General features: G+C 38.7%; 1 protein-coding gene across 8 annotated transcripts in view; it reads right to left on the bottom strand.

Annotated features, from left to right (window-relative positions):
• HECW2 (HECT, C2 and WW domain containing E3 ubiquitin protein ligase 2) overlaps positions 1-18,318 on the bottom strand; it is a 357,621-nt gene that overhangs the window by 88,941 nt on the left and 250,362 nt on the right. For all 8 annotated transcript variants that reach the window (XM_032405743.1, XM_032405753.1, XM_032405716.1 and 5 more), the window contains 4 exons: positions 18,094-18,244; positions 17,289-17,392; positions 16,659-16,783; positions 7,216-7,401 (listed from right to left, as the gene is read on the bottom strand). In XM_032405743.1, coding sequence (XP_032261634.1) covers positions 7,216-7,401; positions 16,659-16,783; positions 17,289-17,392; positions 18,094-18,244 — 566 coding nt within the window. The remainder of the gene's footprint in view (positions 1-7,215; positions 7,402-16,658; positions 16,784-17,288; positions 17,393-18,093; positions 18,245-18,318) is intronic.

Genomic DNA, 18,318 nt, shown 5'->3' with positions numbered 1-18,318 from the left:
AAGGAAGGAAGGAAGGAAGGAAGGAAGGAAGGAAGGAAGGAAGGAAGAAAGACAGAAAGCAAGAAAGCAAGAAAGAAAGAAAGAAAGAAAAAGAAAAAAAGAAAGAAGAAAAGAAAAGAAATGTTCCTAGGTTAAATAACATTTGGTTTTCCTTATTAAAGTGCGTATTTGTCTTCCAGATATATTATCCCTATGAACACACACTAATGACCAAACCTAGCCAAGAACTAGAAGCATTTTAAACAAGTCACATTTTAATACTATTGATGCATATTTCTTGCAAAAATATAAAACATTTATATTAACACTGTATCCAGATCCCAAATTATCCTTGCTTTTCACACTCCTGAGAATGTACAAAAATTTAAGAATTATTACAATAAGAAGCAAGCAGAATTTTTTTTATACTGGCCCACTTTCTTTGCTTCATTTCAAAATGAGACAAGTCAAAATGTGTCCTATATATTAGGTGAAAATCCTAGGCCTTAAATCCAACAAATAAATACAGATGTTGATCACAGTTTCATAAGGATGATCCTGCATAAAACTTGGCTTAGTTGCCAATCCCACCATTACAGAATCAAAATAATTAAGGAAATCAAATAATGGAACAAAATACTGATTAAAACAACTGTAGAATTTTGAACAAGAGACCCTTCCAAATGTAATTAGCAGAAAGAAGCACATTACATATTTGATGTCAAATCCAGTCTCAAACCATATTGTCTAAACTTCAAAATTGAAGAATCAGGATTTATAGAATCTATTAGCTAAAAAGGCAATCTTGGCCTGTCTCTAAGCCAACCTATTAATTTTTTAAATAGCTTTACTGAAATAAAATTCAGATACATACAATTAATTCATACATTTGAAGTGTACTACTCACCGTTTTTTAGTATATACACTTGGTTGCACAACCATCACCATAATCTTAGAACATTTTCTCCCCGTAAAAGAAACCCCACATATCCGTTAGCATTCATTCCCCATCCCACCTCCAACCCCAGGAAACCACCAATCTACTTTCTATCTCTATAAATTTGCCTATTCTGGTCATTTCATACAAATGGAATCATACAGTATGTGATCTTTTGTGATTAGCAAAACACTTAGCAAACATTTTCAAGGCTCATCCATGTTGTATCAGTCCTTCATTCCTTTGAATTGTCAAATAATATTCCATTGTATGGATCTAGCACATTTGTTTATCCCTTTATCAGTTGATGGACATGTGGGTTGTTTCCACCCTTTGACTATTACAAATAATGCTACTATGAAACACTAGTGTGCAAGTTTTTTGAGGAAGTGTATTTTCTTTTCTCTTGGGTATATACATAGCTGTGGAATTGCTGGATTGTGTGGCAACTCTTTGCACAACATTTTTTTTTTATAAACTGTGAAATTGTTTCCAAAGTGGTTGTACATTCCCACCAGCAATAAAGGAGGGTTCCAATTCTCCCCATCCTTGCCAACATTTATTATTTTCTAGACTTTTTTTGTGGCCAATTAAATGGGTCTGTAGTAGTCTCATTGTAGCTTTGATTTTCACTTTCCTAACAACTAATGATATCAATGAAAAAGAATAGTCTTCTACAAATGGTGCAAGGACCTGGATGTCCACAGGCAAAAAAATGAAATTGAATCCTCTACCTAACACCATACAAAAAAATTAACTCAAAATAGATCCTAGATCTAAATGTAAGAGCTAAAACTATAAAACTCTTAGACGAAAATACAGGAGTCAATTTTTGTGATCTTGGGTTAGGTAACATTTTCTTAGATATGACACCAAAAGCACAAGCAACAACAAAAAATACAAATAAATGGCTACATCAAAAAATTTAAAATTTTGTGCTGTAAACAATACCGTCAAGACAACTCATAGAACAGGAGAAAATATTTGCAAAGCATATATCTGATAAGGGACTAGTATTCAGAATATACTGTTTAAAGAACTCTCACTATTCAATAATACAAAGACAAATAATCCAATTACAAAATGGGCAAAGAATCTGAATACATATTTTTCCAAAGAAGATATACAAATGACCAATAAGCACATGAAAAGATGATCAACCTATTCGTATGTAGAGATAAGGAAACTCAGATCCAGTAAGTCTAAATGACATATTTCAAGTTAGTCAGGTAGTTAGTGGCCAATGAGGGCTAGACTAATCTTGTATAGAAAAACCATTACAGGCCTTGGATATAGAAAGACGTGGGTTTGTATCCAAGAGTTTACTTGCACACCTAATCTCTTTGAGCCTTAGTTTCTTCATCTATAGTAAAACCTATCCCATGGGGTTATTGTGAAAGTTAAATGAGCTAATATCATATTCCTAACATAGAGCCTGGCATCTAATAAGCCACTATTAGTAGTATATTTCAATATTCTATGTACCCTTAGCATAAGAACTCTATGGGATGCCTGGGTGGCTCAGTCGACTAAGCGTCTGCCTTCAGCTCAGGTCATGATCTCAGGGTCCTGAGATCAAGTCCCACATTGGGCTCCTTGCTCAGCAGGGAATCTGCTTCTCCCTCTGCCTGCAGCTCCCCTTGCTTGTGCTCTCTCTCTCTTTCTGACAAATAAATAAATAAAATCTTAAAAAAAAAAAAAGAACTCTATGGTATTTAAGCATGAAGCCATGTATGTGTCTCTGGTGGTGGATCCTCTGCGAGATCACCTGTGATCTAATCAAGACATACATACATGTCTCAGTCTTGAAGAATACTAGTAACCCCAGCATCTGGCCTGGAACTCTTTCTCCATCAGATGACAAAGGACTCTCATTTCCAAAGAAAATCCCTCCCAGTAGAGAAAAGTGGTAAAGTCACACTGATAATGTTTGAATCCTGGATTCCTCACTTGCTTGCATACATTATTCAACATCTCTAAATTTCAGAAAAATGTGGATAATAATAAAACCCACCTCATAAATTGCCAGCAAGTATAAATAAGATAATCCATGGGAAAGTACCTTGTACAGTGCCTGGCACATGGTATGAGTTTTAAAAATGCAGGTATCATCGTTATCATCAGTGTCATTGTCATGATCATTATCTTACCTAGAAAGCCTGATATTGTTCTTATTCTTTAATTAATAGTTAATTAGAAATATTTTATTTCTATTCTTTTATGTGAGCCAAGGACAGAGTTTACCTTAGAACTTCCAAAAAGAGCACACCAGATCTAGAATTCTGTGAAATTGCACCCAGTTTAAATCCTTGGCCTTAATTAATTAGAAAAAAAGTCTCTCCCCAAATTAATAACGTCAAAGTGCAGTACAAGCTTCATCACCACCTTGTTTAAACAATATTGTGAAAGATTCAAGGCAACATATGCATTAAGACATTAAGAGAGGTCAAATGGAGCAAATCTAGGAGCTATTGCTGGTGAAAACACAGGAGGAGGAAAGAGTGGGGAGGGAGTCTTCATCTGTCCAAAGCAGAGATTACTAATAATTGGGAAACTACAGGTGACAAGTTTCATTCATATATCAAACTTGTTTTGAGAACCCAGTATGTGAAAAGCACTGGGGTAGAAGAGGGGGTAATTAAAAATAAATAAAAGAACTCTCAAGAAGGGGAATCATCTGCTTGGGAAGATAAAACATGCTAATGACTATAGCATGAGACAGATGTGGATAGATGTCATGAGAAAAATACAAGGGAAATTATGTGGGGATTCAAGAAAGGACTGGTTACCTATGCCCAGATTGCTAACAGCAACTCACACTCTATGCTGCCCTTCAATGACGCATCTGAACGCCCCCACCTCCCCGACAGTGGTAGGAAATCCTACCATAGGCTCCCATGGCACCTTCTACAACCTTCATTATGATTGTTAGACATACATCCCCCTACTCACTGGTGAAAGGCAGGATAAGAGCACAGACTCTAGACCTGGAGTGCCTGGGTTCAAATCCAATTCTATCACTTTCTAATTGTGGGACGTTGGTCAATTCACTTAACCATGCTCTGCCTTAGTTTCCACCTCTTTAAAATGTGGATAAAAACAGCAGCTATCTACAAGGCTGCTGTGAGCATGAAAGGAACTAATCTAAGAGTTTACAACAGGGTCTACCACACAGTCAATGCTACATACTGCCTAATGCTGCACTGAGTGTCAGCTTTTATCATTGTTATCACACAGGCATGCACGTATGAAGTATGTGAATGTGTGCTGAATGACTAAATAAATGAAAACATGAAAAGAAAATATTGCACTTGAGAAGAGACCAGATTTCATAAGTCTGAAGAGCTAAATTTGGGAATATGCCTCTTGAGAAGCATTTCCTTTCACGTAGCTTAGGATTTGGATACCCTATTCCATGTCAGTTCTAAAAATCAGTCATCACTGTGGGAAAATAACGTTGCAGTGTTTAATAGCTTTTGATGTTATATGAAGTGGGGAAAAAGTTTACTCCCTTTAAATGTTCTGGAAGCGAAGCAATTCGTTAAAAAAGGAGCTAAAATGGAAGAAAACCTATCAACCTTGGAGGATAAGAACAATGATTTCCAAAATACAGTCAAAAGCAGTGCAGCCCAATAAAGACCTAGCACAAGCCTGTCCCAAATGTTCCTTTAAGTTATTTTAGACTGGAAGCCAGTCATTTGCAAAGGAAGGATGGGGGTGGGGAGGGCTCCCAGGGAGATATCCCTGCTTCAGCTAAGATGTCCAGCTTAGGTAAAAATCTTATTCAAGTCCTAATGCACAAAACAGAGAGATTAGACTAATGTGATAAGCTTTCAGGCCTGTTTGATAATCCATTTTGTCCACAAGGCTGGGGGTCCTTCTCTATCTTTCATGCCAAACAGCGTTAAAATGCAAAGCCACCAGTAGACTGTGAGGTCAACTATCTACCAGCCCACACTCAAGGTTCTTTACAGTGCCTACAACTTTAGGCTGAAACCCCCAGATAAGTCTGAAACCCTCAGCAAGTAAAATGGACAGCTGTGTTGCCCACATAGCGAGATAATGCTTACCTCTGTTTAACTATGGAACTTTTTATAAAGGCTATGAGACAGAACTTGCTCTTAAGAATACATCATAATTCTTCTTAAGTAGTGTCCTAAATGGAACTTAAACTTTTCTCAAGGTCCAGGATTATTAATAAGCAGCTCTCTCCTGAAATGGGTCTGGAAAGTTATGACTGGCAGGAAGGGACTGTCCCACTATGTATACACAAGCTCCTGATCTCCTTTAGTGAAGGGTACAAAGTGACTTAGCAAGTTAAGTCTCAGGGCAGAAATACAGGGCAGCATTATCTCAACTTGGGCTTTCCCTGGACCCATGGCTCTCCTTAGGACACAGGTAAAATCTTGTCAAGAGTTGAGAACAGAGCTGAATTCCTGGCATGGTACTGCTCTTTTATACCCAGGTATAATACCATCAGTTACTTCCCAAAGTCTTTACTTGGACCATCTACACCCTTCCATTCAGTAGAATGTTTAGAAACGTTGGGCTCTCAGGCTGCTGAACCAAACTTAGCACCAGCAATGTGACATCTTTCTCTGGGAGGAGAAAGTACTGGAAGTGCCAGGTGGCCCTGCTTCCCCTTCCCTAATGTCTTGGAAAGGTTTCCCTGCCAGGGACATAATCACAAATCCATTCTCTTTCATCTATTCTAAACTTGAGACTTCTAATCCTCTCTGGGCTAGGAATTATAAGTTTATTAAAGAAATTTACAGAAATCAAGTCAATAGTTTCATTGAGAGTCTGAGGGCTCTTCCCATGCATTAAAATACATGCTCTTCATAACATCTATTTGGGCTGGTTATAGGTTCTCAGATAAGATTGCTGGAAGCTGAGCTCAAGACGAGTAATATGCTACTATGGTATTATTGCTAGAGGTTACACTGAGGGAGAATGGCATTTCTTGAGTATTTTAACATTTCATTTGCTTTGAATGCTCTTTCCCTTATACGGTTTACTCCTCACTTTGTTCAGGTCTCTGTTCACATCTAGCCTTACCTGGGAGGCATTCCCCGGCCACCCTGTATAAAATAACTCTCCACTCCTGAGACCCCATTCCCTGATTTTTTTAAATCGCAGCAGTAATCAGCACTTGGCATGCTATTTGTGTATTTTCTGTCTCTTTCCATGAGAATGGCAGTCCTATGAAGTAGCTGGCTTATCTGTTTTGCACAGGTGCTCTATAAATATTTGTTGAATGAATGGGCGAAGCATGATTAAATACTTTAAATATCATGTCATTTTAATCCCCTCCATCCTTCAAGTCATGCATGTCAAGTCTTCTTACAGCTAAGGGAACTGAGGCTGGTTACTCAATATACAGAGAGCATGCCGTGGTTAAGAGCATGGACCCTCGAACCAGACTGCCTGGGTTAGAGCGCAGCTCAGTCACTGCCCCTCTCTGTGACCCTGAACAAGCCACCATACCATTCTCGACCTGAGGCTCCTCATCTGTAAATGTCATCAATAATAGCAGCATTGCCTCACAGAGTTCTTGTGAGGAGCCTTATATGTATAAAGATCTTAAACAGTTCATGGCCCATAGTAGGCACTAAACCAGAGTTAAATAAATAAAATCTTAGCCTAGAAACACCTTATAAAAATTACTAACTTTCTCATTCTGATTTCTTACTTATAACCACATCCTGATCACAACCCGGCTTTCTGGTACATCTGTCCGTGAAGGAAGTGCAGCCATGGTTACTCTGGTCTGTGTGACACTTACGTATTTCTCATCATACGTGAATTCATCTGTGAGTCTTGTTTAATATGCTAACAAAATCAGGGTTCTGAACCAACAACACCAAGGCCACAGTGTAGTTGTGTAGTTGCTCACGGACCTCCTAGCCACTTTCCCCAAACAATACCACAACTTTTAAATCAACTATCCATAACACAAGCTGTATAACTAAGGAGGAGGACATGTCCCAGCCTAAGAAATCTTTTCTCTAAACAGCAGAAAATAGAGAGAGATCACAGGCAGAAGAATATTTAGGCAAAAGGGAGTATTTCACCAAACAAATGCCCTCGCACCTGTCCACTCCAGACACTATTTCAGAATAGCATAGTAACTGTTTGTAGAAACAACCTGCTTGTCCAGGTTTCACTCGAACCTGGACATGGAATGTCTCACCTCACAAAGGGCTTTTAGCCCTCCCTTGAATGGCTGAGCCAATGCCAAAGCCATAAGCAGCCCACTGTCATTCAGCAGCTTCCCCACGGCAACTCCCTCATGTTACCTTGCCCTGATGATCGTGTTTCATCTCCCAGCCCCTTGGCAGCTCCAACTGTTTGTTGGCGAACATGTTGAGGAATCCCACAAGATCTCGGTTATGCTGGTAGCGTTCAAAGTGGTGGGTGTCCCGCCGGACTTTGGTGATCATGTGCTTCAAACACGTATTGTTTGTAAACATGCGGTAGGCACTCTGGAGGAAAGAATAGAGAGCCCACATTAACCTGCTTGGGACCTGCAACAGCAACGTGCTTACCATGCAACATAAGGCATATATAGTCTTCCAGTGGGCATAGAAGCTTCAACGTAATTCTAGACTCACACATGGAAACAGCAGGCTGAGCACAATATTTTGATCAAAATAAAATAGCAAGACTACAGAAAGTAAGGAACCTTCATGGATGATGTCTAGTTTCCTAAAGAACAAGAATGCTTCTGTAGAATCTCATTCCACAGGGGATGTTAGGTCCTAAAGGTGGTCTTAGGCAAAAACCGCATAGTCATAGTCACACCATGTCAGATACAAATATACCACTTCACAGTGAGCCCCAGCATAGCCAATTTTTCCTCCAGCACTAGAAAAGGTGATTGGTCTTTGGGTGAGTGCCAGATGAAGCAGTTGGCATACATTTGCAGCCAAGTTGTATGGAAAAATGCTTGGCCATATATTTGAATATCAGGAGTATATGCAATGGGCTGAGTTGCTCTCACTGAGAGTCAAATTCAACTGAGACCACAGTAGATAAAGGTTTTTCATCTTATACCTTCTTTGAGGCATAATCTCAGTGAATGGAATGGCAGGCAGAACTGCCTGGGCTGTATACGTATTTTTTTTCTTTATTCTTTCTGTGTGTGTGTATATGGCTGAATTTATACAGCTGAAATGCACATTTAATAAAATCCCACTATACAACCACACAAAAAAGTGATTGTCTTGTAAAAAATGCTATAGTCTTCATCTCTATGATACTTAAACGAGATTCCAAAAATTAGCCGTAAGCCACGAGCAATCCACATATAAGTTAGTCAACAAATACTCATTGCATAATATCATGTGCCAAGAAGTAAAAAAGGAATAACTGTATGGAGCTATTTCCCTGCATTTTGAGAAGGAATATGATATTCATGAAATTGACAAGGTTGTGAATGATCTATTCCAGAATTCTATTCTTCTCAGATAGATTCAAAGGATTCTTCTTACCTTTAGTATCCCAGAGCCACTAGATTGAGTCTGGAGGTCTTCAGGCTTTACTTCATGGGTTCTGTTATTTGTTCAGTCTAAGACAGACCAAAGCAAACCCAAAAGAAACCAGAATCCCTGGAAATAATTTCATTTTAATGAACATTTACTGTCTTTGCTATGCCCAGTACTGTGGTAGTTATTGAGGATGAAAGATAAATGAGTATGACGACAGTTAACATTGTTCCTGTCTGTCCAGTATTCCTCAAGATGTGTCATGTTCTGGCCAAAGCATTTATTGATGATGGGAGTCCTTCTAGAGCTTTCTTCCCTTTGGCACAGTTACCATAGCAACTGGTGATGTTTGAAATGGTTGCTCCCCAGTCTGGGTCCCTGGGTCCCTGAGTAACTACAGGGATCAGAGAACCCTGATGACCCAATTTGGGATGAGAAACAAAGCTTTGTCAGCTTAAGCCACCAAGATTTGTTAGTTTCTGTTATTGACACATAGCCTAAACTTTATAACTTTAATATAGTTTTTCTGACTGATTCCATCATTATATACTTTTTGCTAAAATATTTTTGTCCTATCAAAACAAAAGGAAGAAAGGAAGTAAGAGAGGGAAGGAGGGAGGAGGAAGGAGGAAGGAAGGAAGGAAGGAAGGAAGGAAGGAAGGCAGGCCACACTGAACTATCCTCAAATACTAGTGCACTAATTCCTTAGTACACCTGAGAATAAAATACTTTGAGGTTGTATTTCAACCTGACAGTCTAAATGAGAGGAGGTTTTGATGGCTGCGAGAAATGGTGAGATTCACAGCACCGTGAACTCCCAAAGCAGGCGAGCCTACACAGGGGCTCCGGGCAATTACAGAGCACGAGAGAGTAAGAAAGTGATACCATGAAAACAGAGAAGGAGACCAATAAAAGAAGTTGGAGGTTGTCAGAGACGAACGTTAGCTAACTAACAGTTTAGCCTGTGGCTGACCCTGCCTTGGTGTTTTATGCACAATCAGCAAGGCATCTGTTTTTTGCATTTGGCTCCGTGCTGCTTATGTATTTTCAAAGAAGCCATTGCAAGCTTAGAGGCCTGAGACCACACTAGGTCAAGTGGCAGTGGCAATGAGCTTTCAAGTCATACTCCCTAATCAGTCTCTTAGGGATATGTTATTGTGGGATAATTCTGTCAGATAAATCATTATATTAACTGTTGTTCTAAGTAGGTATATCTCTTGGCCCCCCTGATTTCTTCCTTCCCCCATTAATCTAAGTAAATAGGCCACATCCTGATTCTTTATCTGGAGCACCAGAAATGCTCCTCTTTCAGCTAAAGAGAAGAAGGAGAACTTCATTAGGGCAAGAAGTAGTAATTAGGTGAAGGAACCTGTCCCAGCCGCAGGCGTGAAGTAATTCCCTGGGGTTGCACAGCTCTTTACGTTCAGGAGTCTTAAGGCCAGTCTTATAATTAATTACGTCCTTTCATTTTCCTCCTTTCCTCTCAGTAAGACATGTAACATAGTGCAAGTTCGAGTGATCTGTGAAAAAAACCTCTACCAAAGTAAAGTAAGTGCAAGAAAGATTTCTTATCAGTAACTAGCGAACGATCTTTGGAACCATAGCTTTTTCAAGTCTGACCAACATGCACAAGACGGTAAGTGTCCATATAAAACCCTTATGGCAAATGGAAACATCCCTTCAGACTGCTAGATTTTTATAAGGAAATTATATATATATAGTTTTGTGACATTTATACACATATGTATGTTTATATATGTTTATATACATATGTTTATTCTATTTTTGTTTTTAAATATATACTATTTTTGAATATATATTTATATATGTAACTATATATGTGTGCATATATATATAAATATAAATATATACATGTATTTCAGAAAGAATATTTATACTCCAGTTCATATGGAACCTTTCTAGTCACAGCCCTGTCACTCATGGACAAAGAAAATCATTTAATCTCTGCCTCAGAGATTAAATCTTTGCTCAACTGTAAAGTGGAATAATAGTAACTGCCCTGCTTTCTTCATAGGCATGTGAGACTCAAGTCCAATGAAACAAAGGATGTAAAACTGCTTTGAAGAGGTAAAAATCACTATAAAAATACAGAGTAGAAGTAAGTAAAGGAATATATGAGGGATTATACCTACCATACCTATGTTATAACAGATGAATGATAGCAGTAAAATTGTTTTCTACTTTTTAGGTCTTTGAAGATCATGGGCCAGCATCCCACTTACTATTAACTAAAGAAGGTTTTCATAACCTTTCATTAATTATGTCCTAAGCCCTGTGCTAAGCCCTGAGGATACAGAGATGAGCAGAGGTCCATCATTCAAAAGGATGGGAAGGAACATTATAGGGAAAGGTGGGAGGAAGAGTTTCCCTGGAGGCAGAAAGCAGAGTTTGGAAATCAAAGGGCACAGTAGCAGTGAAAATACTGAAACACAGAGAGAACTAGCAGAGCAAAGAATGAGAGGGATCCCAGCACTCGAGAAACACTCAACAGGTAGGATTCGACTACAAGAGCTTCGTCTTCTGGGAAGCAGATACCGACAAAGCTGTGGGAGAAGAGAAAAGGGGCATTTCGTTCTCCCTCGGTGGTTCTGTAGTTCTCACCCGGTGAGAGTCTTCGGCGTTTGGGTTGTTGTTTTGTTTTGGTCTTAGAGAAAAAGACGCAGTAAACGGATGTGACTTTCTACCTGAAGCCAAAGTAGATTAGGAAAGAACAAACAGGCCCTATTTCATCCCATGATAAAGTCTCATGGTAATGCACAGAATGATCTCGTCTGGGAAGCGGCTGCATATGGAGTCACCAGCAGTACTGGGAGAGCTGGGAACTGTTACAGTAGATGGAACGCCTTTAAATGGTCTCTCCTGCGATTTAAAAGGTCCCCTTTAGTTACTGCTTCTCTACTCCAAAACTCCTTTCCTAACCTTATCCTCGGTTGTTTCCTGTTTTCCATGCAAGAACCTCATGGTTGAGTGAATGATCAACTGAACTTCTTTAGTGGAATTCTGTTAAAATAACATTCGTTTGAGCTTAATGTGTTTTGTTTGGTTGAGTGCTTTGAGGTGTTAGAAATGAAAAATATTGAGAGGAGTTGAGGGAAATGTTATTGCCATTTGGCAGCAGAATAAGAACATTATGTAAATATTCATTTCTTATCAATCAACCACAGTGCAAATAATAATCTTTTTTTCTTGTTCCTGGCATCTTTCTTTCTTTTCTTCTTTCTTTCTTTCTCACTCATTTTCTTTTTCTTCCTTCCTTCCCTCCTTTCTTTCTTTCTTTCTTTCTTCTTTCTTTTTCTTTCTTTCTTTCTTTCTTTTTCTTTCTTTCTTTCTTTCTTTCCTCCCTCCTTTCTCTTTCTTTCTTTCTTTCTTTCTTTCTTTCTTTCTTTCTTTCTTTCTTTCTTTCTTTCTTTCTTTCCTTCCTCCCTCCCTCCCTCCCTCCCTCCCTCCTTTCTTTCTTTCTTTCTTTCTTTCTTTCTTTCTTTCTTTCTTTCTTTCTTTCTTTCGTGTTATAGTGACCATATGTCCGGGATTACCTGGCCCAGTCTTGATTTCATCTAATTTGTTCTTTTCAATAACATAGGTAAGTACATCAAAGCTAAATAAAATCTTTCATATTTCATAAATCCTTCATCAGGAATAGGTATACTGAGGGGTGCCTGGGTGGCTCAGTCAGTTAAGCATCTGACTCTTGGTTTTGGCTCAGGTCTTGATCTCAGGGTCATGGGATGGAGTTCTCCCCACCCCCGCTCAGCAGGGAGTCTGCTTGTCTCCCTCTCCCCTTCCCCCCTGCTCACACATGTGTGCTCTCTCTCTCTCTCTCCCTCTTTCAAATAATAAATAAATCTTTAAAAACAAAACAAAATAAAAAGAATAGGTATTCTGAATCCACACTTGGAAACTATAATCACTCATCTACAGTGAATGTCTCTCACGTTCACAAGGGATCAGATCTGGTCATTCATATACCTTATTCACAAAACAAAATTTATTATGAACAAAATCAAGTAACATTGCTTCCATAAGATGTATGCAGAGATATGAAAATAGCCTGTTTTACACAGTCTGTATTTTTAATCATAAGGGATTTTACATTATTTTCATCTAGCTAAAGAGTAAAATGGAGGGAAAATTTAACTTACTAGCAAAACTAATTGTAAACTATCAATTCATCTACTTTGCAATAGTTGTAAGAATATATTTTTGTATTTTTGAATAATATTTTCCCCATTAAGTACCAAGGAGTTTAATGGTAGAATTAATGTATTTCTACAGCTTAATAAAAGCCAGAATAATAATTTTTGGCATGTATGTTGGAAACATTATTCAGTTACATATTAGGAGACATATTTATGTATTACATTAATTAGACAAACACAGTCATACCAACTATAAAAGACATGACACTAATAATTAAATCTTGAGTTTTCAGAATTCGTTTATGAATACAATTTTGGAAGAAATCTGATCATACCAGCAGAGGGCAGTAGTATACACCTTAAAGCAAACACGATGCAAAAAAATGAAAAAAAAATACAAAAAACAATATTTTGTCTTTCAAGTTTTCCTTTAGAGCTATTACAACCATATATCTACTTAATTTCATTATTTTCAATAAAAATGATTCAGTTACTGTTACATGAAATCTATTTTTTATGATTCTCTTTACATAAACTGATTATCTTCAAACCATAAAAAGATAGAATTAGGAAAGCTTTTAAATTAATATACTCCTTTTGTATGTTGAACATTTTCAATAATATAAACAGGGAGTCTACTGAAACAGTCATGGATAATAAACAATTCAAGCAAAAAAAAGACTAGATAATAAATCCTAAGATTAGGAAACCAAATAAAAGTGCTTCATAACATTTGTTACATAATTTAGGAAAAAAAAAGAGTCCATCAAGTAATACCCTCTGCAAAAAAAAAAATGTGCAACTTATTCCCATAAATTCATACCCTGAGATCATTAGCAAGATAAATCCAGCTACTTTAATTTCTGCCATAGATAAGTCAGGGAAATAAGACTTCCTAAACCCAACAGAATTTAAATTTACACAAACGCATAGATGCACAGCATGGATCATCTTTGTGGCCGGTAACGAAGACAGTTCAGGTAGGAAAAAAAAAATTAAAATGCTTTAGAGAGAATACTTTAAAATCAAGATTGGCTTCCCAGCAAAAGATGTTTTGAAATCATGCCCAAGGAAAGGGAAAAACAATGAAAACATGAAGACAAAAGAAACAAAAAACCTTTAAGCTGCTGAGTATTTTCACACTGTTAAAATCTGTTATTTGTCCAAAGTCCAGATGCATTACTGTTGTGACAAAAGCAGTGAGGTCATTTAACGCAACATCTCTTTATTCTAGGAATTCCAAAGTTACAGGTCATAGGCCAATTGCATCAGAATCACTTAAGGAACCAACCAAAGAAACAAACAGATGCTTGGGGCCTGCTCCAGACCTAATGGACCAGGGTCTCTAAGATCTGGGAATCAAGAATATGCATTTATTTATAGACCTTGACCAAGTTTAAAAGCTACAGCCTTTTACCACAACCCAACAACTGTGAATCCAGCCTCTACTTGAAACAATGTAGTGATGAGGAAGTTGTACCCAAGAAGGCAGCCTGCACTGGCGAGCTGGTTGGTGAGGTCATACTGGCAGCTTAAAACTAGCTATAGCTGGGAGTATTAACATTACAGAAACCAGTAAATGCAAACCAGGCCTTGATATTATTTCGTGGGCTGTCTAGGATAGGTGTGGGCAAGCTATGGACCCAGGGGCTGGCTGCCTGTGTCTGCAAAGTTTTTTGAGATACAGCCACGTCCATTTGTTTACATGTTGTCCTTGGCCCAGAACCTGAAAATACTTACTTTCTGGGCCTTTACAAAAAAGTCTGTTGCTTTTTTCTAGATGTAACGTCTAGACTTAAGAAACTGATGGAGAAAATAAAATGCTAATAATACAGATTAAACCTCACAATGTGCTGTTACACTGCATGCACGCGAGCTTACCCACGCGCACACGCATGCACACACACACACGAAGATATTTAAGTCCAGTATTCAGAAACTATTACCTGGCTCAAAAAGAAGGTACTACTGACCTCACTAACCCAGGAGTGTGAAGCTCCAACTTGTGTCTCCCCTGCTTCACTGTTGTCTTAATGGTTAAAGTAGATGAAAACATTCGTGTTGGAACTACACTTGTCTGTAAACTACAACTGTAGGTTGGCTACTGATACGACACTTCAGCAAAAAGCAACAAAAGCATTCTGTGTATATTTTATTATTATTTGTAAATTGTGTGCTATACATCCTTCACTCAGTAAAATTTGTAAGATACGCACACACATACACACACACAATTTTCCCAGAGCTGTTGTTGAACATTTACCAGCAAACCCTTGAACACTACTATCCAATCAACTGCTCTTTCTGGAAGCCTTTCTTTTCTCTTGTCCCCACCTACTAAAGTATTAACAAGAATGTCTGCTCTTCCTCCAAAACACGTCCCATATTCATCCACTTGCACTATCTCTACTGCTACGGCACTAGTCCCAGTTCCTTCTACATCTCACCACAGGACCTTTTCACTTGTTTCCCTGATGCCAGTCTTGCCCTCTAAAACCCGTTCTCAGCAAAGCAGCTAGAAGGAACTTTTTAAACACTGACATTACACCCCTACAGGAAATCCCTTTAGAATAAATCCATTTAGAATAAAGCCCAAACTCTTTGCCAGATCATACCAGCCCTACTTTCTGAAGTCCTGCTCACCTCTCTGCCCTTATTATATACCACATCAGACTCATTCAAGCCTTAGAGCCTTTGCTTTTCCTTGGCAAGGAAGGTTCTGCTTCCAGACCTTTACCCTACTGGCTTCTTGACATTTTACAAACAGCTTAAATGTGGCTCCCCCAAAGAGGTCTTCCTGTCCACCCAATCTAAAGCAGTGCCTCCAGGAGCTCATCCTCGAGTACCCCCTCGCCCCGTGTATGGTACCTCATGCCATACCGCACCATTTGAATTACCTTTTCTGGTTCACTAGTTTGTTACTCTAATCTGCTCTGTCTTGTTGACCACTCTATCCCCAGTCTAGACTGTACCAGGCAAATCACAGGCATTTAATAAATCCTGGTTGAATGAATGCATGAACAAAGGGACAAAGAGATAAGCAAAGGAAAACCTGAGCTATCTGACTTCAAGCCTAAAGTTCTTCCCACCACAGAATGATACTGTTTTACAACCGTAAATGTGACAACTGTAAATGTTAGCCCACTCTTCCTTGTATAAAAGCCTTACCGTCTCTTAAAATTGTCCCCTATATGAGTCTAGGTTCATGTACCCTGGCTTCTGCCTACCTTCCCAGGCTCAAACTTGACTTTCAGGGTGTCCTGTGCCCTTGACCCACCAGCCATGCCAAAGGGCTGTCCTAGCAATCCTGTTCCAGTACTTCTGCAGTAATTACCCAGACAGCTCTACTTCATAGACCTTTAAAATATGCCTCTATTTATTGATTTATTTTTCAGATTCCAGCAATGTATACAGTTGATATTTTCTCTTTCAGAGAGCATGTGCCACAATCTCAAAGACCGATCTGACCACTGGCTGCTGTCGACGCTCAGATATTTAGTTACCTTTTTGCAGGCAAAATAAAGTGGTCATTAAGAGCTTAGTCTCTAGAGTTAGTATCTCTGGGATTTTAACCCCAATGATGCCACTTAGTAGGGGTATAACTTTAGGAATGGTTTTTTTTGTTTGTTTGGTTTGGGTTTTTTTTTTTTTTATATAAGGTTGACACGCCACATTACATTAGTTTCAGGTGTACCACATAGGGATTTGACAACTCTCTCCTTTACGCTGTGCTCACCACAAGCGTAGCTACCGTCTGTCACCATACAATGTCATTACAATACCACTGGCTATATTTCCTACGCCACAGCTCTTATTCCCATGATTTGGTCATTCCATCACTGGAAGACTGTTTCTTAGGAACATTATTTAACTTTTCTATGCTTCAGTTTCTTTGTCTGGAAAAATGGAAATTTTATCTGATTCATAGGTGTATTGGGACCAAAGGGGTTAAAACAGATATAGTGCTTAACACAGACCTTGGGACACACTTAGTGCTCAGTAAACAGCTCTTGTCATTCTTACAATTACTATGTAAACCAGGATAATTTCTTTGGCCTCTTGCTTTTTCCATCACAAACTCTCAGATCTGATACTCACAGGGTTAGAATGCAGCACGGTGAAGAACTCTGGGCTGATGAGGAACTTCACAGGGGGAGACTGTAACAGCAACGTGAGCCTGGATCTAGAGGTAGAGTGGGGCAGGACGTTCTCCCGTCGGAAATCTAGATGGGGCAGACCACAAAGGCTTTCAGGGAAATTGTTCCATGTAGTGGAAACATATTTATTCACTTCCATCCATGTTTTAAAAGAACCAAAGAATACTTATATCATTTACTATTATTTTAATCCTCCAAACCCTCTTTGCTTTGATGTAAATTCATAGATAAAACCTGACTAAAATGGAATTGAGTATTTCTAGCCACTATTAACATTTTAATGCATCCTTAGATGTTTTAAGTGATCAGATTCAATCATTTTCCTCTATCCCACACATCCAGAGATTAAAGTCATTTATGTTCTATTTTGTTTTGTGATTCTTCTCTTACTACTAGTAAAAAGTCGAGGATTAGAAGAGGTCTCTGGTGAATTCTACTATTTGCATTGGATTACCAGATCTTATTGAAGATCAAAAGTTCACTAAAAGAAAAACCTCATTTCTTGGAAATCCTTATTATTTGTTTTCTGCTTTTCTGAGATTACAAACCAAACCAACCTATAGACTCTTACCTGCACTGGCTTGGTGAAAGTCAGCTTCCTCCCCTGCCCCATCGATAGCGTTGGTATTTTCCTCAGGCCTCTCGTTAGTCATGGTTCTGCGGATACTCTGGTATCTAAAATCAGGAGCCTAGCATTACAACACAGCAGCCTCCAAAATGAGGGACTCAACCATTCCCCCAGAGCCCAGAAATTTTCACCATCTTCTCAGCCTCAACCAAAGTTTCTTCCCCCAACCCCCCGCCCAATTCCCTGACATTCTGGGCCATCTGTTGTTTAAATAAATTACAATGCATTGAATTTCTTCTGTCTGTTGTTTGTGGAACATTTTCCTAACAATGTAATAAAACTTAAAAAGAAACTGCAGCCCTTAGCCAGAGAAAATTAAATTCTTATATTGTTAAAGAAAAGAACTTTTTATTTCATAGCCATTCATTTTCAAAAAAGAATGACATTTAAAAAGCTTAAGTTGATAATAAAGATGCATGATGAATGGAGATTCTAGATATTTAGAAAGGTATTTGATTCATATCATATATGTATATGCTCTGTTTTACTAAAAATCAATGCCTTGGGTTGGCGAAAGGGGTCATCATTACTTATTTCCTTTCTAGTTTCCAAACAAGCAGTGTATGCCTGTGGTTATTATTTTTTTAACCAAGAGAAGTTCACTGAAGTCTATAAATCAAGAGGTACCAGCTACATGTTAACGACAGGTCACCCAAAGATGAAAGAGAGACATCCATGTTTTCTACTGTGGCCCACATAAAAATAAGCCCAACCACACTACAGTCATAGTGAAAATGCCCATCCTCACCTCCGGTTCAGCTGCTCCATTTGCTGTATGGAGTTGGACCTCTGCAGCACTTGGGGGGCCGGGGGCGCTGTTGGCCGCTGCCACGTGGTGGTTCTGTTGACATGATCCACGTAGAAGATCCTGCCATGGCTGTCAATGCGTGCCTCCCAGTCTTCACAGTAGGAACGTACCGAGAAAGGTTAGAGGAAGAGCAGAGGCCATGAACGTGGTTCATTAACTTCAGCA

The sequence above is a fragment of the Phoca vitulina genome, unplaced genomic scaffold (assembly GCF_004348235.1).
Source record: "Phoca vitulina isolate PV1807 unplaced genomic scaffold, GSC_HSeal_1.0 scaffold1, whole genome shotgun sequence".
Classification (NCBI taxonomy): domain Eukaryota; kingdom Metazoa; phylum Chordata; class Mammalia; order Carnivora; family Phocidae; genus Phoca; species Phoca vitulina.
Note: the sequence above shows the minus strand (reverse complement) of the source record. Positions and strands in the feature narration are given on the sequence as shown.